Below are 25,593 nucleotides of genomic sequence, written 5' to 3' on the forward strand. Positions count from 1 at the left end.
AATTTGTTCCCTGGTAAAGTGCTTGGTGCTAATGCTATAATTATCAAGAGAGTAGTTGTCAGAAAAGAGTCAAAGGGAAGGGGAGTGCCATGGAATGATAATTTGTTGTCTTTTGCTTCATTTCTGAACATTAGAGAAAGAGACTGTTCATGTTCTTCGAACCTTTGAGTTACTTTTGTCTGTTACTGTGTTCAGTTTACTGTCATAATTAGTTTGGTTACCCTGGTTCCTTGATGCTGGAAAATTTTTCCCTGGATAGCAGACAGGCATGACTGAAGTATAAGACAACCTGAAGATATTAATATGGTAGTCTTTTGGTCTTGCATAGCTGAATGCTAGTCTACCAAGATCTTTCCTTTGTACTTTAAAGGAGAAAACATTGTCAATTTAACAATAATTTTAATCTTTAAACACTTTTTTTAAATTTTGTTTTTGCTTATTGAGACAGGGTTCTCTGTATTGCTTTGAAGGCTGTCCTGGAACTCACTGTGTAGACCAGGCTGGCCTTGAACTACATAGATCTGCTGCCTCTGTCTCCCGAATGCTGGGATTAAAGGCGTGCACCACCAGTTTATTTGGCTATTTCAAAGCATGCATATGGAGACAAGAGGACAACCTGTGAAAGAAGATTTTCTTCTTCCCATGTGGGTCACACAGATGGAACTCAGGTTGACAGGCTTGACACTAGTCATCTTTACCTGTTGTGCCTTCTCAGTGGTCACAGGCATGCATTTCCTATGCTCTTCCTTCTCTTCCTCCCCCTCTTCCTCCTCCTCCTCCTTCTGTTTTTTTGTTTGTTTGATTTTGAGACAGGATCTCACTATGCAGCCTTGGCTGGTCTAGACCTCATTATGTAGACTAGGCTAGCCTGGAACTCCTAGAGATCTGACTCTGTAGACCTCTTGAATGCTGGATTAAAGGCATGCACCATCACACACAGAGTAAACCTAGACTCAGCTACGCCTCCTTTACATTCATTCCTTTTTTTTGTGGTTTTGGTTATAGAAATTACCATGTTGGAGCTGGGCGATGGTGGCGCACGCCTTTAATCCCAGCACTCGGGAGGCAGAGGCAGGCGCATCTCTGTGAGTTTGAGGCCAGCCTGGTCTACAGAGTGAGTTCCAGGACAGCTTCCAAAGCCACAGAGAAACCTTGTCTCGAAAAACCAAAAAAAAAAAAAAATGGTATATCACTATGCCCAGTAAGCAGTTTATTTTATTTTACTTTACTTATTAATTTTTTTGGTTTTTTTTTTTTTCTTCCTTTTTTTGAGACTGGATTTGTAACACCCTTAGCTCTCCTGGAACTCGCTTTATGGGCCAGGCTGTCCTCGAACTTGCAGCGATTCACTTGCTTCTGCCTGCCAAGTGCCTGGTTTAAAAATGTGCTTCATCAAGCCTAGCTAAGCATTTTATATTTAAAATTTGTTTTAATATTAATTATTTGTGCGTGTGTGCATGGGGAGCATGTGATTTCAGAGATCAGAAAAAGGGTAGGTGCTGGACTAAAGGTGCTTGTGAGCTGCTTGACTTGTGCACTAGGAACTGAACTCAAGTCTGCTGAAGGAGCATTAAGCACTCTTGACCACTAGTAATATCAGTATGCCTTGGGTCCTGGAACTCTGGCTGGGACTACTCTAGGTAATAAAGAACATACACATGTACACAAAAGATGGAGTCAGGTGGACTGTGGTGGTGACACCAACTATGTAGCAACCCATAATCTTAGCACCTTTATTATATACAGAACAGGGTGAGTTAGCAAGTCTTGGTAGATGTCTATAGGTGAGCTGTCACAGACTGTAAACATTGGAAGAAGGAGCTGAGTTTTTTAGTTTTTGCAACATTCAAACTTGACCAGAGGAAGACTTTGTTGTCCCTCTGAACCTTGCTGAGTGGGGAGAAGCTTTGCCTTCCCATGGGTCTGAGATATTGAGTCCTTGACATAACAATGCCATGTCAACAATACATACTCAGGACTTAATCTGTCCCTACACATTCACTCAGGTCTTCCTCTACTCCTCCACACTTTACTAAGCAAGCCATCTCTCCAGCCCTATGAAAGTGTCTTCTCCAACCCCATCAGATCTTCCTGTTAAGTTCTTATAGCATAGAGTACCTCTTATGCTTAGTACTTACCAGAATCTGAATTATTATTATTATTTTATTTTATGGTTTTTTTAAGATTTTATTTTTTTATTTTATGAGTATGAGTGTTTTGCCTGTGTATAAGTATACTGCAAGCATACCTGGTGTCCTTAGAGGCCAGAAGAGGACATTGGATGCCCTGGAATTGGAGTTGAGGACTTTTGTGAGTACCTTATGGATCCTAGGAACTGAACTAGTTCCTCTGCAATGACAATAAGTAATTTTAACAACTGAATCATCTTTGAGCCCCCATATATATATATATATAATATATATATTTTTTTTTTTTTTTTTGGTTTGACGAGACAGGGTTTCTCTGTATTGTTTTGGAGGCTGTCGGTCCAGCCTGGCCTCAAACTCACAGAGATCCGCCTGCCTCTGCCTCCCGAGTGCTGGGATTAAAGGCGTGCGCCACCACCGCCCGGCAAATTCACAGTAATTGGCATTTTTTAAGCCAAGTGTGGTGGCACATACCTTTATTCTGGGGAGGCAGAGGTAGAAGCAGGTAGCTCTCTAGGAGTTTGAGGCCAACTTCATAGAGTTCCAGGATAGCCAATAGTGAGACCTATCTCAAATGAGCCCCCTGGTTCTTAGAGGATATATTTTAATTATGTGTATCTATGTAAATTCAGGAGCCCACAATTGAGGCTGTCATCCAGAGGCCCCAAATCCCTCTGGAATTGAAGTTACAGGTGCTTGTGAGCCACTCAACATGGGTGCTGATAAACAACATTGCTCTTTTTTTATTTTTTCGAGACAGTTTTTTTTCTGTTGGACAGTCCTGGAACTTACTTTGTAGACCAGGCTAGCCTTGAACTCACTGAGATCTGCCTGCCTCTATTTCCTGAGCACTAGGATTAAAGTCATGATTCCATCCAGACTGTAGAACAGTGCTCTTTTGTTTGTTTTTGTTTTTCAAGACAGGGTTTCTCTGTATTCCTTTGGAGCTTGTCCTGGAATTAGTTCTGTAGACCAGGCAGGCCTGGAACTCACAGAGATCTGCCTGCCTCTGCTTCCTGAGTGCTGGGATTAAAGGCGTGTGCCACCAACACCTGGCTTTTTGTTGTTGTTGTTCAGAATAGTGCTCTTAACCTCTGCCTTCTCTCCAGCTCCCAGTATTTCTAGGATTAAAGTCATGTAGCATCATCACACCTAGCTGCCTTCTTTTTTTCAATTTTAAGATAAGATCCCTCTCAGTCAGGCATTGGTGGCAAACACCTCACTTGGGAGGCAGAGGCAAGTGGATCTCTCTGAGTTCAAGGCTAGCCTGGTCTACAGAGTTCCATGGTATCCAGGGCTTTTATACAGAGAAACACTGTCTCAAAAAAACAAAATAAATGAATAAACAAACACAAATAATTAAAAAGAAAAAGGTAAGAGCTCTCTTAATAGCCCGAGGTGGCCTAAAACTCATGATAATCTTCCTGTTGCAGCTTCCTTGGTGTAGGGATTACAAGCATGAGCTACCTTGCCTGCTTAAATTCTGCTTCAGTAAACATTTTTTTAAAAATGGTGTTTTGCCTGCATATGCTTACAGAGGCCAGAAGATGATGTTGGATACACTAGAATTGGTAGTTAACAGCTAGTTGTGACCCATAGTATGGAGTTCCTTGGTTCATTACTGCTGTGAGCCCTTGCAAGTTCCAGTTTGACTCAGGGTAGCACAGACATAAGTACATACATTTTTTGAATGTATTATTAGAATGACCACATAGATTCCATAAAAGGAAGTATTTAGGGAATATAACTTATTTATAATTATTAAAAAAAACAAAACAAAACAAACCAGAACCACCTGGAAGCAACCTTAGCCAGATTTGCTGGGTCCCCATATTCAGAACTTCTGATTAAGTCTGGCACAATATTTGAGCATTTTATTTCTACCTATTTCCAAGATAATGGGGTCATGAACCACATATTGAAAATAACTGGGTGTAATGTCACATACCTGTAGTCCTAGCTCCTGGGAGGAGATGGAGGCCAAAGGACAAGATTTGAGGCCTCTCTTAGTCATATGAGTGTGTGGGAACACTGTGAGGAGGGAGAGAAAAAGAAGGGAATTAAAAAAAAACAAAAACAAAAGCCAGTTAGATGAGTTAAGAGGCACTTGCCACCAAGCCTCATGACCTGAATTCCATCTGATTTCTTGTGAGGCCAGCCTGATGTTCATAGTAATATAAATGTCAAAACGAAAGTTTTGGAACAGAGGCTGGAGAAATGGCTCAGTGGTTAAAAACACTAACTTGTCTTCACAAGGTCCTGAGTTCAATTCCCAGCAGCTCACAACCATCTGTAATGTGATTTGGTGCTCTCTTCTGACCTGAAGGCATGCATGCAGACAGAACACTGTATTCATAATAAATAGATCTTCAAAAAAAGTAGAAAATATTTTTTTTGGTTTTTTTTTTGGTTTTTTCATGGGTTAAATCCAATGGGTTTATCAGTCTCTAGAAGACCTTCATATTTAATTCTAGGCATTTATTTATTTATTTATTTTTGGTTTTTTCGAGACAGGGTTTCTCTGTGGCTTTGGAGGCTGTCCTGGAACTCCCTTGGGAGTCCAGGCTGGTCTCGAACTCACAGAGATCCGCCTGCCTCTGCCTCCCGAGTGCTGGGATTAAAGGCGTGCGCCACCACCGCCCAGCTGTAGAAAATATTTTTTAAAAAAGTTTTGCAACAGAGCATGTGATACACCATGTAATCTCAGTACTTGTGAGATGAAAGCCAGAGGAACGGGTATTTCAAAAGGGTATTCTTGGATAAATAGTGAGTTCAAGGCTAGCCTGGGCTATATGAAACCTTGTTCAAAAAAAAAGTGTTTTTTGATAGTTTTATTATTTTAGTGGTTATGCTTTTTTTATTACTATTTTTTCCAGACAGGGTTTCTCTATGTAGCTTTGGAGCCTGTCGTAGAACTCACTCTGTAGACCAGGCAGTGATCCACCTGTCTCTGCCTCTCCAGTGCTGGGATTAAAGGTGTGGGCCACCACTGCCCCCATGTTGTTTTTGAGTTATGTTTTGTTTTGCTTGTATGTTTTGTTTGGCTGTCATGGAACTTGTTCTGTAGACTGGGCTGGCCTTGAACTCACAAGAGATCAGTCTGCCTCCGCCTCCCAGCGCTGGCATTAAAGTCATGTATACCTTCTACCCCATTTGCTCCTTTTGCTTTTTAATTTACTTTTAAATTTTTCTTCTTTTTCACCCTAAAGACAGGGAGGGTTTCTGTGTGTAACACCCATTCTGTTCTGAAACTTACATACCTGTCTGCCTCTGCCTCTTGAGTGCTGGGATTAAAGATATGGGGCTCCTTCCTTCCTTCCTTCCTTCCTTCCTTCCTTCCTTCCTTCCTTCCTTCCTTCCTCCCTCCCTCCCTCCCTCCCTTCCTTTCCTTTCCTTTTTCCTATCCCTTTCCTTTCCTTTTCCCCCAGGCAGGGTTTCTCTGTGTAGCTTTGGAGCCTGTCCTGGAACTAGCTCATCATACATATTTACTTGTCTCTTTGCTCTACCTACTTCTAGTTCTTTCCTCACAGTGCTTGTATTCCTTTGTTCTAGTTTGCCTTGCCTTACTCTTTCTCCTCCAGTTCCCTTACTAATCTACTCTCTACCTCTAAATTATATCCCCTTCTGCGTTTGTTATGTCAAATTCTAGTAACCTTGTTTCCCTGCTTTTAGACTGTAAATCCCCTCATGGTTTTTCTATTTTTTAAAATTGTATTTGTATTTTTTCCCCCAAGAAAGGGGTTCTCTGTGTAAAGCTCTGGGTGTCCTGGAACTCACTCTGTAGACCAGGCTGGCCTCAAACTCATAGAGATTCACCTGACCCTGCCTCCCTAGTACTGGAATTAAAGGCTTGTGCCACCACCACCCAGCTGTCTTTCTACTTTTGTTTTTTTTTTTGTTTTTGTTTTTTTTGTTTTTACGAGACAGGATTTCTCTGTATTGTTTTGGAGGCTGTTGGTCCAGCCCGGCCTCGAACTCACAGAGATCCTCCTGCCTCTGCTTACCAAGTGCTGGGATTAAAGGCGTGCACCACCACCGCCCAGCTGTCTTTCTACTTTTATTTATGCTGTCTACTTTTCTTGTTTTCTACCTAAATTTAAATCATAGATTCCAAAAATGAGAGAAAACATCAGATACTTGTCTTTCTGAGCCTATCTTAGTTTTCAGGGTTATAATTTTATTGTTTTATAGCTGAAAATGTTTATATGTCCCATCTTTGTGTTTTAATCCATTGATAGATGTCTTAGTCTGCTTATGTATTTTGGGTACATAAATAAGTCCATGTTGATAGTTTTAGATTTGAGAAGCCATTGTGTCTAAGCTACTTGGCTTATCTTTTCTATGTATAAATAGGAGCCTTGGCTGGAGAATGGTTCAATGTTAAGAGCATTGCTTCTATTGGAAAGGACCCAAGTTCAGTTCCTAGCATAGTAAATGGGGCTGTAACTCCATCTTTGGGGTGTGCAAGGGCAGAGGTGGGGGTAGAGTCTGATATGCTCCTAGACTCCACAACCCTGTGCACATAACCTCACAGACATACATAGGCATAAAAATCAGTGAATAGAATGGTCCTTTGAAATCTCTATATTTCACAAGTGGTAAGGTTTGTGATAGGATTGTAAATAGCACTGTCTTATAGTCCCTGTTCAATTTCTGAGGAAAATTCCTTTAGATGTAATTCTTTTTGTATGTTGCTCTATTTTAAAGATTATATATTGACGAGTAGTATTATTTTTTGAGATAGAATCTCATGTAGCCTAGGCTGGCCTACAACTCCTGATCCTTCTGTCTCCCTGATTCACAAGTGCTATGATTACTGTTGTGCCACCACAGCCAGCCTAAATTGATTTGTTATTAAGTAGACTTTTTTTTTTAGTATGTGGAAGAATCTTTTTCCTACTTTATTATGTATGTTCTTGGGTGTCACAGTGCTGGAAGGACAGTTTGCAAGAGTCATTTTTCTCCTACCATGTCAGCCCTAGGTTTGAACTAGGTTCATCAGACTTGACATCTTTTAACCAATGAGTCATCTTACTGGCTCCAAAAAAGACTTAAAAAAAAAAGATTTATTTTTATGTGTATAGGGCCTTTTTTCTTTTTTTCTGCATGTAGGTATGTGTTCCTAGTGCATGTGCAGTATACTCAGAGATAAGAAGAGGGCATCAGATCCCCTTGAGTTACAGATGGTTGTGAGCTACCATGTGGGTGGTGGGAATCAAACCTGGGTCCTCTGCAAGAGCGCTAAATGCTCTTAACCCTAGCACCTAGAAAGACTATTCTTCAGTACACAGAAAATAGAAAGGACTTCAAAGAAATTCAAATAAATATTCTCTTGGCTATAATTATGTTTCCTTTTTTTCCATGCTGATTAATTTGTCTCTGTCTTATTTTTGTGAGACAAGGTTTCACTATGTAGCTTTTGCTGGCCTGAAACTCTATGTAGACCAGACTGGCCTTGAACTCACAGAGATCTACCCCCCTTACAGAGTGCCCAGCACTGATCTGTCTTGCTCCCTTCCATCAATTTGGTAAAACATAAATATAAACATAAAACTGTTTATGGCCACTTAAGTGGAAGATTAAAGGATTTCCACTGTTTCCCACATCCCCAGTGATGAAAGTTAGATACTCTGATTGTATAAATACTAGAAAGTTTGTTGTTTGGATTTTTGGGACAGGGTCAGGCTGACCTGGAATTTTTTAGGGGGTGGGGTTGGAGAGACAGGGTCTCTTTGTGTAGATTTGGCGGTCCTGATGAAACTTCTAGGTAGACCAGGTTGGAACTTTTTTTATTTTTTTTTTTATTTTTATGAGACAGGGTTTCTCTGTATTGTTTTGGTAGCTATCGGTCCAGCCCAGCCTCAAACTCACAGAGATCCGCCTGCCTCCGCCTCCCGAGTGCTGGGATTAAAGGCGTGCGCCACCACCGCCCGGCCAGGTTGGAACTTTTGATCCTTTTTAATCTCAGACTCCTGAAAGCTGGATTCTAAGTATGTGCCACCACTCCAGGTTACATGTAAGTTAAAGAAAATAAATCCAAAATGCAGTCATCATACTGTTTCAAAAGTACTCAAAAAGTCTATTCCATCACCAGCTCAGATGCCGTCATTTGAAAAACTTCTTTCAACTACATTTTCCATTTCATTTAAAATATTTTCAAATTGCCAGGCATTGTCGCAGCCAGATCGCCCTCACATCTGTCAGTGGATTTCTTTTAAGATTTGTGTGTGCATACACAAACGCAAGGGGGGAGGGTCTTTATGAGTATGCACTTACGTGTAGGGATACATGGAGGTGAGAAGAGGTGTCGTGCTCCCCCATCCCCCCCCTTTTCCCTTATTTTGTTTCTCAAGACAGGGTTTCTCTGTGTAGCCTTGGCTGTCCTAGAACTCATTCTGCTCATTCTGTAGACCAGGTTGGCCTTGAATTCATAAAGACCCACTGCCTCTGCCCCCCAAGTGCTGGGTTCAAAGGTTTGCACCACCACTCCCTAGCCTGAGGTGTTCTTTTCTTACCACTGTCCGGTATTCCTTTGAGACAGGGTTTCTCCTTGAACCTGAGGTTCAAATTCTCTTAGACTAGCAGCCAGCAAAATCTCAGGGATCTTCCTGTCCTGTGCCTACTCCTTAACCCTTACTTGAATGTACCATGGGATACCAAGTCAGTTAGGTCATTGCTGCAATACCTAACTGACTTGGTATCCCATGGTACATTCAAGTAAGGGTTAAGGAGTAGGCCCTCATAATTACACAGAAGCCCTTAGTCATTGAACCATCTCCATTTCTGGATTTTAAACAACAACAACAAAAAAATGGTGTGTATGTGGGGGTTAATATCTATTAGCATAGTGACCTATCCTGAGATGCCTATACTCCCCCTGAGCACTCTGTTAATTCCTGTGCTTAAATTTTTTTGAAGCTCTTCCAGATAAACCCCTCTCTACTTCATTAAAAACAAACAAACAAAAAACCACAATTCAGCTGGTGTGGTGGTACTCGCCATTAATCCCAACACCCAGGAGACTGAGGCAGAGGCAGGTCTCATCAGGGCTACAGAGGGAAATCCTGTCTTGAAAAAACAAAAAGCAAAACAAAGCAAAAGGCATAATTCTAGGGAGCTGCAGGAATGGCTTAGCAATTAAGAGCTCTGGCTGCTCTTTCAGAGGTCCTGGGTTCCATTCCCAGAGCCCACACAGTGGCTCACTCACAACCATCTCTAACTATGGTTCCAGGGCATCTGGAGCTGCCCTCTGTTATCTGAGGGTACCATGCAAGCACATGGTTTATAGACATACATGCAATGAAACACTCTTACACATAAAAAATAATTTAAAATGTTATTTAAAAACAATTCTATTCTCACTGAAAAACAGGATAGTTTAAAATATTTCCATTGCTCATTTGCCACTTTTCTAGTGACTGGTTGGTTCAAACCAGGGGTCAGGGTCTATCTACTTATTCTGTGTGGCTGATAAATGCCTCTGTCTGTTTCTCTTCTCAAGACAGGGTTTCTTTGTGTTTCTCTGTATAGCGCTGGCTGTCTTGGAGTTCGCTTTGTAGACCAGGCTGGTCTTGAACTCAGAGATCTACCTGCCTTTGCCTCCCAAGTGCTGGGATTAAAGGTATGCACCATCAATGTCTGGTACCTCAATCTCTCTTAACCAGTAGATACCTCCTCTCTTTCTTCTTGTGCTGGCTAAGTAGTCACCAGTCTGTAGAACTTATTCTTTTCTGGAATTCATTGACTACATATCAATGGTGGTTTTATATTTTTATTTTGAGATAGCATCTTAGTAGCACTGGGAAGCCCAGGTTGGTATTGAACTCATGGTGATCTTAGCTTTGGAAGTACTGTGATGATAGGTATGTGCCATTATTCTTGGCTATGGTAAACAGAATAAATCATACTTTTTTATTGTTTTATCATGCTTTTAAAATCTTTATCTTAAAGCTGTCTTTTTGAGGGAAATGGCTCAGAGAAGTTAATTGACTTGCCCAGAATAGTTAAACACCTATTGAATGGCAAAGATGAGAAACTAGGTCTTTTTACTTGGTTTAATTTCTCTGTCATATTACCTCTTTTTCTTTTCCCACTAACTGAAAATGATACTTTACTCAGCTGCTTTTTCCTAAAGCTCTCTACCCGGTCTTTTGGATCTTTATGTATGCAATTCCTTCTTATTTGACTATATTTCCTTTTTTTAACTGTATGCATCAGGGTTAGCTAAGATGTTACAGTAGCCTCTTGAGAGTTTTAACACCTTCATTCTTACTAGATAAAGGTTCCTCTTCTACTATTTTAATGTGGGTTTTCTGTTGTCAGAGGAAAAAATAATTCCACTATTGTCTTTCCACTTGCTCTCTCTATATTTTGAGGAAAAGAACCATGAATCTTATTGATCAGAGTAGTAACAGTGCCTGGTACATGGCAGATGTTTAAAACAACAACAAAAAAAGGAAAATAGTTTTGTGCAATTGTGTACTTAACTACTTGTGATAGATATTTTTGTTGTTGTATACTTAGGCCTCATAATGCATTTAACTTTATAATTTTTGTGTAGCATCATAATGCTCTTATGGGGGATGTCCTTCTGTATGTTGTGAATATATGTTTAAAAATGTTTTCATTTAAATGGGTTGGTTACAAATGGTTAATGATCACAGTCAGTCTCTTTCTAAAGAAAAAAAGGGACTGTGATATAGAAATGAATACTTTGCATTGTATGGATTTTGGTCTATTGATACAAATTTAAGGTCAATTTTGTTATATGTGTGTTTCTACTCTTGTTTAGGTATTGTGTTTATACAGCTCATTTAAAAATGTAATGTATCATTAAATACAGATTGTAGGTAGTCACCTATAATAGTCAAAACTTAGATTTTCTAGATATATATAGAGATACATTTCAAATGGATAGGTATTCAAAACTTTCAAAGACCTACAGAATATGGCATTTAAAATGGTTTATTAGGGTTTTTCATGACAGTGAGACACAACTGCTCCTGGCAACACCAATTAAGTCAGAGGAAGATGGGCATTGAAGAAACTCGGTATAAGAGTTTGCCTTCAATGTGGCAAAACTGGCCTATTGGGCAAGGAACTTACTTCTCTTGCTTCAACTGCTGCCCAAACTGGACTAGCAGGTTACAGAGGAAAGTGACTGCCGAACTTTCCAAGAGACAGGATGGTCCTTCAGGATTCCTACTTTACAGAAGAAAGCAACTGATGAACTTTGCCAATATATGACAGAACAGAATTTGAGATTTCCTACTTCATTAGAAAGTCTGCCAGATACTATAATGCCTATGGGCTGAAGATGGATGCCCCAACAATACAGGGAAACTTTGGATGACATAAACTCTAGAATTGACATATTATCCTTTTGAGGTCTTTGATGGAGTTGAAGACAGTTATGACTATGGTTATGGTTTTCCTTGGTTACGATAAAAGATAAGTGTGCCACCACTATAAATATAGTAAACTATATAATTTTACTATGTTAACCTTCTACCGGGTGTTGATGGCACACACCTTTAATCCCAGCACTCAGGAGGCAGAAGCAGGCAGATCTCTGGAGTTTGAAGCCAGCCTGGTCTACAGAGCAAGTTCCAGGACAGCCTCCAAAGCTACAGAGAAACCCTGTCTACAACCCCCCACCCCCCAAAAAAAAGTTAAAACCTTAAAACCTTACTTTTTATTTAGACAGAAAAGTGGAGGTGATAGGGGATGTCCTTCTGTATGCTGTGAATATATGTTTCTCTTACTGATGATTAAAGCTGTTTTGGCCAATGGATAGGCAGGATGTAGTCAGGTAGGAAGTATAGACAGGGCTATCAGACTAGGAAAAAGCTAGGAAGAGGGAGTCTCGAGAGAGGCGCCATGTAGCTGTGAGGAAGCAAGAGGTCTAGGCATCATTGGCAAGCCAAGACCTTGTGGAGATACACAATTTAATAGAAGTGGGTTAATAATCAAGAGAGACAGCTAGCCATTAAGACGCCTGAGCCATCTGCCAAACAGTTTATAATTAATATAAGCCTCTTTGTGTTTATTTGGGACTAAACAGCTGCAGGACCAGCTGGGACGGAAACTTTGTTCAACAATGTTCCATTTGTGGTAGATTTCTTTTGTTGTTTCATCTTTGAGAGAGAGTCACATGTAGTTCACGTTGGCCTTGAACATGTTATGTAGCAAAGAATGATCAGGAATATCTAATCTTCCTGCCTTCACTTCTTTAGTGCTAAAAGTACAGGCATGTGCCAGGCAGTAGTGGTACATGACTTTAATCCCAGCATTCAGATCTTTATGAGTGCGAGACCAGCCTGGTCTACAAGAGCTAGTTCCAAGACAGCCTCCAAAACCACAGAGAAACCCTGTCTCGAAAAACCAAAAAAAAAAAAAAAAAAAAAAAAAAATTACAGGCATGAATCATCATGCCTTATATGTTATTTTATGCAGTTCTGGGGATTGTCTTGCATACCAGGCTATATCTACCTAGCCATGATAGTATTTTATTGTTTAAAAACAACACACACATGCACGCACACACAAGTGCTCTCTATCTCTCCCTTTCCCCCTCCCCTTCCGTCTCCCTCCTCCCTCCTCTCTCACATGATGTGTTCTAGGGATTGAACTCAGGTTGTTATGATTGCACAGCAAGTATTTTTACATACTGAGACATCTTGCTAGATCCACAAAAGTATCTTGAAGTTTTTCCCATTGAATGTTTTTTTAAGTTAATATTCAATGTAGTGGGTTCCATAATCTTTCCATACATATATACCATTGTATTTTGTTTATATCCTTTCACAAAGAAAATATTCTGGGCATGCTGGCTCATACCTACAATTCCAGCACTTGGAAGGCAGAGACTAGTGTGTGTGTTGGGGTGGGTTGCCATAAGTCCAAGTCATCTTGTACTACACAGAGTTCCAGGTTACCCTGGGCTACAGGGAGGGTGAGTCTGTTTTGAAAAACAGAAAAAGAGCTGATCAGGGTGATGCACACTGGAAGACCCCTGTTACTGTCATTTCTAGATCAGCCAAAACGACATAGCCAGACCCTGGTTTGTTCCCTTTTAGGGTGGCAGAGGTGCTTCTTAGCTATTTTTTTTTAATGTAAGAATGCTCTGCATGTATACCTGCATGCCAGAAGAGGGCATCAAATCCCATTACAAATGGTTATGAGCCACCATGTGATGCTGGGAATTGAACTCAGGACCTCTAGAAGAGCTGCCAGTGTTCTTAACCACTGAGCCATCTCTCCAACCCCCATTTCTTGGCTTTTTAACAACAGAAGTTAAAAATCTTTTTCTGAGTGGGTGATGGTGGTCCATGCCTTTAATCCCAACACTCAGGAGGCAGAGGCAGGCTGATCTCTGACTTTTAAGGCCAGCCTGATCTACAGAGCTAGTTTCCAGACAGCGGGGCTATACAGGAGAAACCCTGTCTCAAAAAACAAAATTTCTGTTTCTGCACATTTCTTTAGCAGTACTATATAGTCTGACTGGTATTCTTAGGCCACAGTTATGTGACTTTAAATTTTAAAATTTGTCTGTGTATGTGGAGGGGTGGGGCATGAGGCCAGAGACCAACCTTGGTATCATCCCTCAGGAGCCATCTATTTTTTAAATTCATGTTTGTTTGTATGTGTATATGTTTTGCCCATGGATTCTTAAAATGTGTTTGTGTTATTTTTATAGTTAAACTATAGCAGTTTAGTATTTTGTTTACTTGTGGCTTGTCCACATTAGTAAATGCGTTCCAGGCCTCTTAGCAAAGGAGATTGATTTTCAAGTGACATCACTGTCTCTGAAGCTAGTTGTTCTTTCAGAATTTTCATTTAAATAAGGGAACATCAAGTGGAGGCTGGTGAAACCAGGTATGGTGGTGCACGCCTTTAATCCCAGCACTGGAGAGGCAGAGGCAGGTGGAGCTCTGTAAATTCAAGGCCACCCTGGTCTCCAGATCGAGTTCCAGGACAGCCTCCAAAGCAATACAGAGAAAGCCTGTCTCGAAAAACCAAAAAAGAAAAAAAGAAAGAAATTAATTTTACTGAAATCAAATCATCTCTGGAGGACCCATAAGATGCTCTACTGAAAAAAAAATACTTCTAAGGCAAGTTGTTCTAGGCCACTGGATTCTGACAGAAAAATAATGGAACCATACCCACAGTTTAAAATTTTCTAGGACCTGTATTATGTTTGCTTTTGTATTCTGAGACAAGGTTTCAGGTACCCCATAGCAACCTCAAATTCTCTATATTCTGATCTTCTTGCCTCCACCTCTCAAAATTTGGGGCTAACGATTAGTATCCTGAACAGCACAATTCAAAGACGCAACAGAACCAAAACTGAGAAAACCAGTCACCAAGTAAGAAATTTAATTTATACAAATCTTCCAAGGAGATATACTAAAAATCATTGTTCATTTTCAGTACAATAACTGAGTCAAACCTATACTTTCCAAGGTATACCTTACAAACTAAATACAACCCTTACTTCTGTATCCTCTAAACAAAAGAAATCATCATCACGACACAAGATTATGCTATCTTACATTCCCTCCACCCATGCCCTCTGTATGTATTCAGCTCCAATCCAGCTTGCAAAACCCAACTGAATGTTCTGCCCTACCCTCTATGCCACCCTCACTCTCTAATTACTAGAATTAGCACATTTGCCTACTATTACCAACTGTCAAGTTTTGATTTAATTCCTCATAGAGAAGAAACCATGTCAATTCATATATAGATCTGCTTCAGAAGTAATTTTGGCCTCTATATCTCCATCCATCCATCCATCCATCCATCCATCCATCCATCCATCCATCCATCCATATTTGGAGACAGGCTTCCTCTATATAGCCCTAGCTATAGCTGTTCTGGAACTTACTTTATAGGCCAAACTGGCCTTGAACTTGAGATCTGCTTTGCCTCCAAAATGCTGGAATTATAAGTATGTACCTTTTCCCAGGATTTTGGCCTCTTCCTCCCTCTTAATGCTCCCTTACTTTGTTGTTTTAAAGACTCACAGCATTATTTATTTAGTTTTGTAACCATTAATTAAGCATCTCAAAAAAGAAACTTGTATTAAACAGCTACTCTCCATTACTCCCTTAGTCTCTGAAATCCCATTTTAATTTGTTTTTGGTTCTCTCTCTCTCTCTCTCTCTCTCTCTCTCTCTCTCTCTCTCTCTCTCTCTCTCTCTCGCTCTCTCTCGCTCTCTCTCGCTCTCTCTCGCTCTCTCGCTCTCTCTCGCTCTCTCTCTCGCTCCCCCCGAGACAGGGTTTCTCTGTGGCTTTGGAGGCTATCCTGGAACTACCTCTTGTAGACCAGGCTGAGTGTTTGGGTTCTTTGACACAGCAGGGGTTTGTGGTTCATTTGCAAGTTTTGTTCCATTTTTAGTCATTGAACATGTGCTGTGTAGCTAAATCACATCTTGTTTATTTATGTATCTATTGATGAATATTTGAGTAGTTTCTCTCCTTTCTGATTATTTAATGCCACCATGAATGTTTGTGTATATGTATTTAAATACTTTCCTTTCTTATGTTTTAAAATGGTTGGGGGAAAATCATACTTTTTTGACGTGAAAACTATATGAAACTGAAATTTCAACATCCATAAATAAAAGGCTATACTCTTTGTTGTCTGTGCTGCTTTGCTTTCTTGGTACAGTGGCTGAGCTGAAGCGTTGTGATAGGTATTACATAGGCTATGAAGCTTAAAATATTTCCTACTTGTGTCTCCTTTCCTTGGCATTAACTTTTTCAAATTAATGAACTATTTTCTGTGTTGTTTGGAATGGAACCCAGGGCCTTTTACATGGTAGACAAGTAGATATACCATCGAGTCTTACCCTCCAGCCTTAAGTTGTTTTATTTTTAGTACAATTTTTTAATTTAAAAAATATTTTATTATTATGACTGTTTTTGCCTGTTTGTCTGTATATTGTGCATACATGGTGCCTGAAGAGACTAGAAGAGGGTGTCAGGTTTCCTGAAACTGAAATTATAGCCAGTTGTTAGCTGCCATGTAGGTGCTGGGATTTGAACCCAGGTCCTCTGGATTCTAGCCTATGGATTTGAACTCTTAATTAATCTTCCTGCTTTAGCTTTCTAAATGCTGGGATTACAGGTATGTTGAATAATGGAGCAAAAAGAACAATTTCCCCACTCTGTTTTCCCCAATAACTTTCTTTTTTTGTTTTCTTTAAGATTTTTTATTTAGTAATACAGTATTCTGCCTGCATATCTGACTGCAGGCCAGAAGAGGGCAATGGATCTCACTAGAGATGGTTGTGAGCCACTAACCATATGGTTGCTGGGAATTGAACTCAGGACCTCTGGGAGAACAGCCAGTGCTCTTAACTTAGCCGTTAGTCCTCCAGTAACATTCTTGCATTAATGTGGTACATTTATTAGAATTGATGGGCCAATTAGGATAAGTTTTGTATGTATGTTCCCACTTGTCTGGATTTGTATATGCTTATATGTAGAGGTCAGAAATTTCCCTTGATGGTTACTCTATCCATTTTGGTTTTGCTGTTTCATTGTTGCTCTTTGTTGGTTTTGTTTTGTTTTGCTTTGCTTTGCTTTTTGAGACAGGGTTTCTCTGTTACTCTCCTGGCTGTCCTGGAACCCACTTTGTAGACCAGGCTGGCCTCAAACTCACTGAGATCTGCCTGCCTCTGTCTCCCAAGTACAAGGATTCAAGGCATACCCAACCACTGTCCCTACCCCCTGGAACTCACTGGTTAGGTGAATAGCTCCAGGGATTCACCTGTCATTGGCTTCTGTGGTGCTGAAATTATAGGTTTACACCACCATGCCTATCTTTCTATGTTTTCTTGATATCAGTCCTAATACTCTTAACAGCTGGACTGTCTCCCCAACCCTGATAACAAGTTACTAACTAAAGTTCACAGTAAGGACTCTGTACAGTTCTGTGGTTTTTGGCAAATGTATTACTATAGTACAATACAGAGTAGTTTCACTCCCTAGAAATCTACTGTGCTTTCCCCTTCCTATCTCCATCAGCAGCTATCTTTTAAAATCTATAGTCTTGCTTTTTTCTTTTTCTTTTTCTTTTTCATAAACAAAGTTTCATTGTATAGTTCTGAATGGCCTTGAGCTTCCTCTGTAGACCAGGGTGGCCTCTAACTCATAAAAATTCACCTACCTCTGGTTTCCAAGTGCTGGAATTAAGGGGTTGTATTACTGTGACCCACTATTCTTTTATTCCTTTTCCCCATTTTGGTTTTTAAAGATAGTTTCTGTATAGTTCTGACTATTCTGTAACTAAGCTGTATAGATTAAAGGGTGAGCTTAAAGGCATGTGCCACCACACCTGGTATAGTGTTGCCTTTAACAAAAATAGAGCCAGAGGCAGACAGATCTGTCAGTTCAAGGCCAGCCTGGTCTACGGAGACAGCCAAGGCTATACAGAAAAACCCTGTCTCAAAAGCAAACAGTAAGAATCATCCTGTGTCTTTTTTTATTAATCTATTTTATTTGTTAATTATAGCCATACAGATGAATTGATTATACTGTAGTATGTTCAGTTGATTGTATCTTTTGTTATCTTGTGACTTCTGGGATTCTGTCTGAAAAGTTTTTACCTGTGATGATGGGGACCACTGAGGGTTTGTTTAAAGTAAGGAGTAGAGGCTTCACCTTTAATTTGGATTGGGACTTAGAAATGCAAGAATTCTTTGCTCAGGGCTGAAGTGATGACTCAGAGGTTAAGAGCACTCAGGGGTCCTGAGTTCAATTCCTAGGAATCACAAGATGACTCACAACCATCTATAATGAGATCTGGTGCCCTCTTCTGGCATGGAAGCAGAATAGTGTATACATAATAAGTAAAATCTTAAAAAAATTATTTGTACATCTCTTTACTGAGTATACCCCCCATTTCTTTTTTGTTTTGTTTTGTTTTTAGGTATCTAATTTTATAAGTGTGTAAATTTGTTGGCCCTTCATTTCTCAGTAATGGTATAAAATACAAAAACATTTCTTATATTGTCTTAATTCCATAGTGGATGGAATCTTTCTTCTTCTAACCCATGATTCCCATTCTGTTGAAATACCTCCTATTTCAGTCTGGTTCTTTACTGTTTTCTGCTTCTCTCCAGTTCTTTTGTTTGTTTTGTTTTTTGTTTGTTTTTTGAGATAGGGTTTCTCTGTGTAGCCCTGGCTATCCTGGAACTTGGCTAGATAGTTTCCTTTTAAATTGAAAAGTAGATTTCTATTCTCATAGGCTGTACCCTTTTCCTTCATTGAAATCAGTATAAGTATGTGTTTATCTTTAAGGGATGAGCATTTGCATTTTAGGTTATGTTATCAGAAGAGCAACAGGTCTACAAATTGAGCCACTATTTAAATGTTACCAAAGGGGGGGGTGGACAGAAAGAGGCAGGGGTCTTACTATGTATATCTGATAGCCTGTTCTCATCATGTAGCCCAGGCTGGCCTCAAACTTAAAATGCTGTCTACAAAAAACACGGGGAATTATTATACACGTGTTCTACCATGCTTGGCACTTAATATTGCTTTGACCCGAGAAATTTTGTAAGATCAGGATAGGAAGAGTAATCCTAATGCCAGCTCTAAAGTGAATAGTTGATCAATATGCAGGCAAGGCAGACCCTTCATGGATGGAGTGAGCAAGATCTGTTTGGAGGAGAGGAAAGAATGCCTGTATCTGTAGTTGATGGTTTGGATGACCTCTTTTGCCTCTTTTTCCCTGAATTGGCTATAGATGAGATTGTGGCAGAAGAGATTCAATGCTCACATTAATAACAGCATGATGATATGATAAGGTGAATTGACTTCTTCAATGTTTAATTTTCAGTCTGTAGATTATAGATTATATATATGTAATTTTGCTTAGTTACAGACTAGGAAGATTAGTGTGTTGTATTGCAGTGTTTTGCTGATCTGTAGTAGCAAGAACTTTTTTTAACCCCCAAAGTGTTGCTTGGGATGAAACCCAGGGCCATGCCCATGTTAGAGGAATTCTCTAGCATTGAATTACACCCAGCCTCGTAATGCATTTAACATAGTGACACATGGATATACTCAGTTGTAATAAAAGTTTCCAGAAATGGTGTTTACCTATACCATTTCCTGGTTTAACTTTATGTATGTTTTGCTTGCATATATGTCTGTGTGCTGTATATGTGTGCCTGATGTTCAAGTAGACCAGAAGAGAGAGTGTCCAATCCACTGGAACTAGAGTTGTAGATTGTGAACTGCTGTGTGGGTGCTGAGAATCAAACCTAGGTCCTCTGGAAGAGCAACTCAGCTCTCTCTCCATTCCTCCAAATTAACTTTTTTACTGTTGCAAATTGTAATCAGTACTTCTCTATTGTTGTGATAAAGCATGATGACCAAGGTAATTTATTGAAGAGTTTATTTGGGCTTATGGTTTCAGAGAGATAAGAATCTATCATTATCATGGTGGGGAAATGTGATAACAGGTAGGCATAGTGACAGGGGCATCAAGATAAGTGCTCACATCTTAAACCACAAGCAGGAAGCAGACAGAGCAAACTAGAAATAATACCAGTCTTAGTTTTTTTGGCTCTGTATACAAGACTGACCTTGAATGCAGAAATTCACCTAATTCTGCCTTTTAAGTTCTAGAATTTAAAGGTATTTGCTACTACCACCCAGCCAGGGCTTTTAAGAATTTAAAAGACTGGTGCCATCAGGTGGTGGTGGTGGTACAAACCTCTAATCCCAGCACTTCGCTCTGAGTTCAAGGCCAGCCTGGGCTACACAGAGAAACCCTGCCTGGAAAAACAAAGCTCCTCAAATAAGGCCATACCTCCTAAACCTACTCAAACCCATTACCAGCAGGAAATCAAATATTTAAGAGCCTGTGTGGACATTCTCATTAAAAGTGCCACATAAATGCATAGCATTCACTTCTGGTCACTTCTGAAATGATTTCTGAGATTCACAGAAACATGTGCAATTATATGTCAGTTATCTTTTTCTTTCTTTTTCTTTTGTGTGTTTGTTTTGTTTTTGTTTCTCTGTGTGGCCTTGGCTGTCCTGGAACTCAACTCTGTAGACCAGGATAGCCTTTAACTCAGAGATCCCCTCTGCCTCTGCCTCCTGAGTGGTAGAATTAAATAAAGGCATGTTCCACCACCGCTCAGCTATGTCAGTTATCTTTAAAGGCAGGATTTAAAATGTTTGAACCTTTTCATTTTTGTTTGGTATACTTCTCCTGGAGTAATTCTACCACATAAAACAGGGGCTTTTTCAACACCTTATCAGGATGACCACTTCATATTAAATTGCAATTAGTAAATTTTATAATTTAATTAGACATGGTACGAGGATACTTTAAGATACAGCATCATGGGGCTGGTGAGATGAGATGGCTCAACAGTTAAGAACCATGACTGCTTTTCCAGGGGACCCAGGTTCGATTCCCAGCACCCACATGGCAGCTCAAAACTGTAAGTCTAGTTCCAGGGGATCCAACACCTTCACACAGACCTATATCCAGGCAAAACACCAATGCACATAAAATAATAAAAAAAATTAAATGCAGCTTCATAAAAGATCTTCACAGAAGATAAGGGCTCAACTTAGAAGTATTAGAGGCCAGGCCGGGTGTTGGTGGTGCACGCCTTTAATCCCAGCACTTGGGAGGCAGAGGCAGGTGGATCTCTGTGAGTTCGAGGCCAGCCTCATCTACAGAGCAAGTTCCAGGACAGCCTCCAAAACAACACAGAGAAACCCTGTCTCAAAAAAAAAAAAAGCATTAGAGGCCTACTGGGGGAACAAGAGACATCTTACCTGCTATTTGGAGAGAAGATGATGTAGGACTTGTTTCTAGACAATTAAGCCATTCTTTTTGCAAAATAGAAGTGTAGTACAATGTTGGTTCGTGTTCAGAATGACAGTTGCTAATATATTTGAATGTTGGGCGTTTGTTGTTTAGATTGGGTTTGTTTTGTTTTTCAAGAAAGGATTTCTCTGTAACTTTGGAATTTGTCCTGGCACTTACTCTGTAGATCATCAGGCTGACCTCGAACTCATGGAGATCTGTCTGCCTCTGCCTCTGCCTCTCGAGTACTGGGATTAAAGGAGTGTGCCACCACTGCCCGGTTTAGATTGGGTTTTATATAGCCCGGGCTAATCCTTATCCCCCTACCTCTACCTTGTAAGTTCTAGATTGGTTTTATTTGGTGCTGGGGATAGAACTCAAGTTTCATGCGTACTAGGCAAGTTACTCTCCCAACCGAACCACATCTCCTGCCCCTATATGGTTTTCTTACATTGTTTCCCTCTTTTAATCCTAATACAACTCTTATTTCGTGGTCTCTTTTTGGTTTTTCGAGACAGGGTTTCTCTGTGGCTTTGAAGGCTGTCCTGGAACTCGCTTGGTAGTTCAGGCTGGTCTCGAACTCACAGAGACCCGCTTGCCTCTGCCTCCCGAGTGCTGGGATTAAAGGCGTGCGCCACCAATGCCCAGCAATCGTGGTCTCTTTATCATCATTATTAAATAGCTTATTAATAGTTAAAGACAGAATCTAGAATCCAGGAGTTGTAGGCCAGCCAGATGAAACCTTATTTCAAAGATAAACAAAAATCTTATTTCAAAGACAAAACAAAAATTTTAAAAGTTCTTAGATCCATTCAGAAATGAAGCCATAGTTTTTTTTTTATCTATTTTAACTTTAGTTGGTATAAATAGGGTGACACAAATACTTAGAAGGAAACTGAAGTTGGCTAAACTACCCTTTGTAGAGGCGAAAGGGGCAGGAGTGTATGTGTTTGGAGGAATAATTTTAAATGCAAATCTTAAATCATTTCTTTCTAATACTTCTGCTTCTGGACCTGAAATTTCACAAATCTCAAGGGGTTTGTTTGTTTGGTTGGTTGGTTGGTTGGTTGGTTGGTTTTGGGGGTTTCTCTGTATAACAGCTCTGACCTATAAAATTAACTTTGTAGGCCAGGCAGTGGTGGTTCACGCCTTTAATCCCAGCACTGGGAGGCAGAGACAGGCGGATCTCTGTGAGTTCGAGGCCAGGCTGGACCGACAGCCTCCAAAACAATACAGAGAAACCCTGTCTCGTAAAACCAAAAAAAAAATTTAACTTTGTAGACCAAGCTGGAAACTCAAAAGAGATTTACTTGCCGAGTGTTGGGAACAAAGGTGTGCACCAACACCACCAGGCAAAAAATTTTATTTAGGTGTATATGTGCATGGCTTTCAGCGTGTGCCATTAGATTACCCTGGAACTGGAATTACAAGTAGTGGCTAGCTATCTGATTTGGGTGCTGGGAATTGAATTTGTATACGCTGTAAGAAACAGTGCTTGCTCTTAACTGCTGAGCCATCTCTCCTACCCCTAATTTAGACTACTCTTGAGATTGTTTTACAAATTTAATTTTAGATAAATTTCTTCTCAATGAGAAATTTTGTGTATGTATTTTAATGTCTTTAAAATTGTATACTCATTTATTTTTAGATATGGATGTAAGTGTCTGCATATAAATTTGTGCATGTGAGTGCTGGTATATGAGGACAGAGACAAGCATTAGTTTCTCTGGAGCTGGAGTTAAAAGCAGTTGAGCTATCAGACCTGAATAGTGGTATCCAAATCAAAGTCTTCTGAAAAAGTAATATGCAGTTAAGCACTGAACCATCTCTCCAGTCTTTAATTGAATGTCTTTAAATGTCTGAGAAGCCATGATACATATTTAGTAGGTCTGAATTGGTTATGCTTTTATTGGAATTTGTATCTCTGGGCTTAAAGAGGTAACAAAATAAAATTCAACTGGGTATGGTGGTCATGTCTTTAATCCCAGAGGCAAAGGCAGGCTTACTTCTGAGTTTGAGGCTTACCCTGGTCTATAGAGTGAGTTTCAGGGTAGATTGGGCTAAACAGAGAAACCTTGTCTCAAAAACGAAACAGAAACAAAGCAAAGTGTAAACTTCACAGTTTGGAAGCCCAATAACTTTGTTTTATTTTGTGTATTCTAAGAATATCAGTTAATCTTGAGTTTGGAGAAAGGAAAGTGGACGATTTAAACTAGCAACTAAAACTGGAAGTCATAGTCTACATCTAGGGAGCAGTGACTTCTTGGTAGAGAGAAAGGAAAAGTACGATTTCATTCTTGTATCCTTTTACAGCGTGGTACCATGCGACGTCGCTATGAAGATGATGGCATTTCAGATGATGAAATTGAAGGGAAAAGAACTTTTGACTTGGAAGAGAAGCTCCACACCAACAAATATAATGCCAATTTTGTTACTTTTATGGAGGGAAAAGGTCAGTATCATTTTGGTTCAGACCCTGAGCCTCTTGATATAAGAAGTCATTGACTCTGAGAACTGTGGGTTTAGCATCTTTACAACTTTAAAATATTGCCTGTTGAGGATATTTATTTATTTTGTCTCAATGTTCATTCTCTGCTAAATTTGAAGTAGTCTTTCACTAGAATAAAAATGCTACTGGGGAATAAGGCCTTTTTCTCATTTCTTGACTTGGGATTAATTAAAAATAGCACAGGTATTGTGGCACATGCTTGTAATCCTAACACTTGGTAGATAGTGACAAGAGGATCAGGAATGGATAAAGACCAGTCTGGGCTACTTGAAACCTTAGTGAAAGGGAAGAAGGAGAAAAGTACAATGAAATCCCTTTTATGAGGTGGAATTCCTCATGTGTTGTGTTTTGATCCTTAGCAAAAAGATATTGAACATACAACATTCAAACTATTTTGACTGTTAAGAGGCATGTTGATAATTTCTAATTAGGATGTATGAAGTGTCTCATTAACAGTACTACCCTCAAACCCTGATTTTCAGTGTGATTTCCATATTTCCTAAGATATTCTTTTTAGCAATACACAAAAGTTACATGATCACAACTGTATGCAAAGAGTAACAAATGCCATCAATACATTTTTACTTAAAATTTTTCGTGGTCATGCACGTCTTTAATTCCAGCACTTGGGAGTCAGAGGCAGATGGATGTCTTCTAGTTTGAGGCCAGCCTGGTTTTTACAAAGCAAGTTCCAGGATAGCCAGGACTATTACACAGAGATACCTGTCTGAAAAAAAAAACAAACAAAAAATTATACTGTAATCTTTTTACCTTTTTTCAATGATTCCTCTCTAATATTTTTTTCCCCTGTGGTTTCAGATTTTAATGTAGAGTATATCCAGCGGGGTGGCTTGAGAGACCCTCTGATTTTCAAGAATTCTGATGGACTTGGAATAAAGTAAGTGCTTTGGTGCTGGCCTGAGATGTTTACAAAATGGCTGTTACACTGAGGGATTCAGACAGGTTGAAAACCCAGAAAAGTAGCTAGTTGAAAATAACTTCCCAATTACTTTGTGAAGTATGCTCTTGTTTCAAAAGTGATTCATACACTCAGAAATGAAAAGTGTAGATGAGCTTAAAGAAGCTTAAGTCTCTTGAATCTGTTACTCTTAGATAATTGTAACTGACATTTTGGCTTTTTGCCCTCATATACATACATAATTATTTTATATTTAAAAACATTTAGACCAAAACATGAAGATTGATGTTTTTGTAGAGTTCTCCATACTTTTACAAGATCAGGCGCGTTCACGGTGGTATGGCCGTAGACAGAGTTCTCCATACTTTTAAGAAAAGATTCATACTGATTAGAGAAGTAGTGCTTCCCATTTACTGGTGTTTATTTCATAGGATGCCAGATCCAGACTTCACAGTGAATGATGTCAAAATGTGTGTGGGTGAGTAACAAACTTTTGGCCTCTTACAAACATAGTAAGGAAAAACGGAATTCTTCCGATGCTTGCTATTTTGTTGTATACGATAGTGCTGTTATTTTGTTTGGAAATTAAATATTGTAACACTACCTCTTGCCACTTAGACCCTTGTTAAATTGCTGGGTAAACTTGGTTAATCTGAAAGGTGAAAGTCACAGACAGGCTAAATTCTCTGATGCCTGTATTATTCGTTCCCTAATGCTGTATGCTATTCTAAGGACCTGTCACCCATGTATTTCCTGGTACTCAGTAAATCTGTTGTGTAATCAATATCCTTACCATGCCTTTTAAACTCTTTAGGAGGCCTAGATACTCTGTGAGTACTTACCATTTTAGAAGTTCACTTGTTATCCCCTTTTATTTTATTGTTATTGCTAGACAGAGGTTCATGTATTAGGCTAATCTCAAACTCTCCTTGTAGCCAAGGGTGACCTTAAACTAATATTACCTACCTGTCCTACTTTTTGAGTGCTGCGGTGACAGGCATGTGCTACCATACCCAGATTATTTAGAGCTGGGAATCAAATCCAGGGCTTTGTCTATGTTAGGTAAGCATTCTTTCAGCATCTGAGTTATATCATCAGCCTCTCATGTGTTTTGCCTGCATGAGTGTGTCGGACCCCCTGGAACTAGAATTACAGACAGTTTGTAGCTGCC

The 25,593-nt window shown here is 39.7% G+C and overlaps 1 protein-coding gene across 2 annotated transcripts in view; it reads left to right on the forward strand.

The window, feature by feature from the left end:
- The window catches only part of Kdm2a (lysine demethylase 2A), a 74,365-nt gene that overhangs the window by 7,696 nt on the left and 41,076 nt on the right, over positions 1 to 25,593 (forward strand). For both annotated transcript variants that reach the window (XM_040750141.1, XM_040750137.1), the window contains exons 3-5: positions 23,308 to 23,446; positions 24,323 to 24,401; positions 24,854 to 24,900. In XM_040750141.1, coding sequence (XP_040606075.1) covers positions 23,308 to 23,446; positions 24,323 to 24,401; positions 24,854 to 24,900 — 265 coding nt within the window. The remainder of the gene's footprint in view (positions 1 to 23,307; positions 23,447 to 24,322; positions 24,402 to 24,853; positions 24,901 to 25,593) is intronic.

The sequence above is a fragment of the Mesocricetus auratus genome, unplaced genomic scaffold, assembly GCF_017639785.1.
Source record: "Mesocricetus auratus isolate SY011 unplaced genomic scaffold, BCM_Maur_2.0 Super-Scaffold_4256, whole genome shotgun sequence".
Taxonomy (NCBI): Eukaryota; Metazoa; Chordata; class Mammalia; order Rodentia; family Cricetidae; genus Mesocricetus; species Mesocricetus auratus.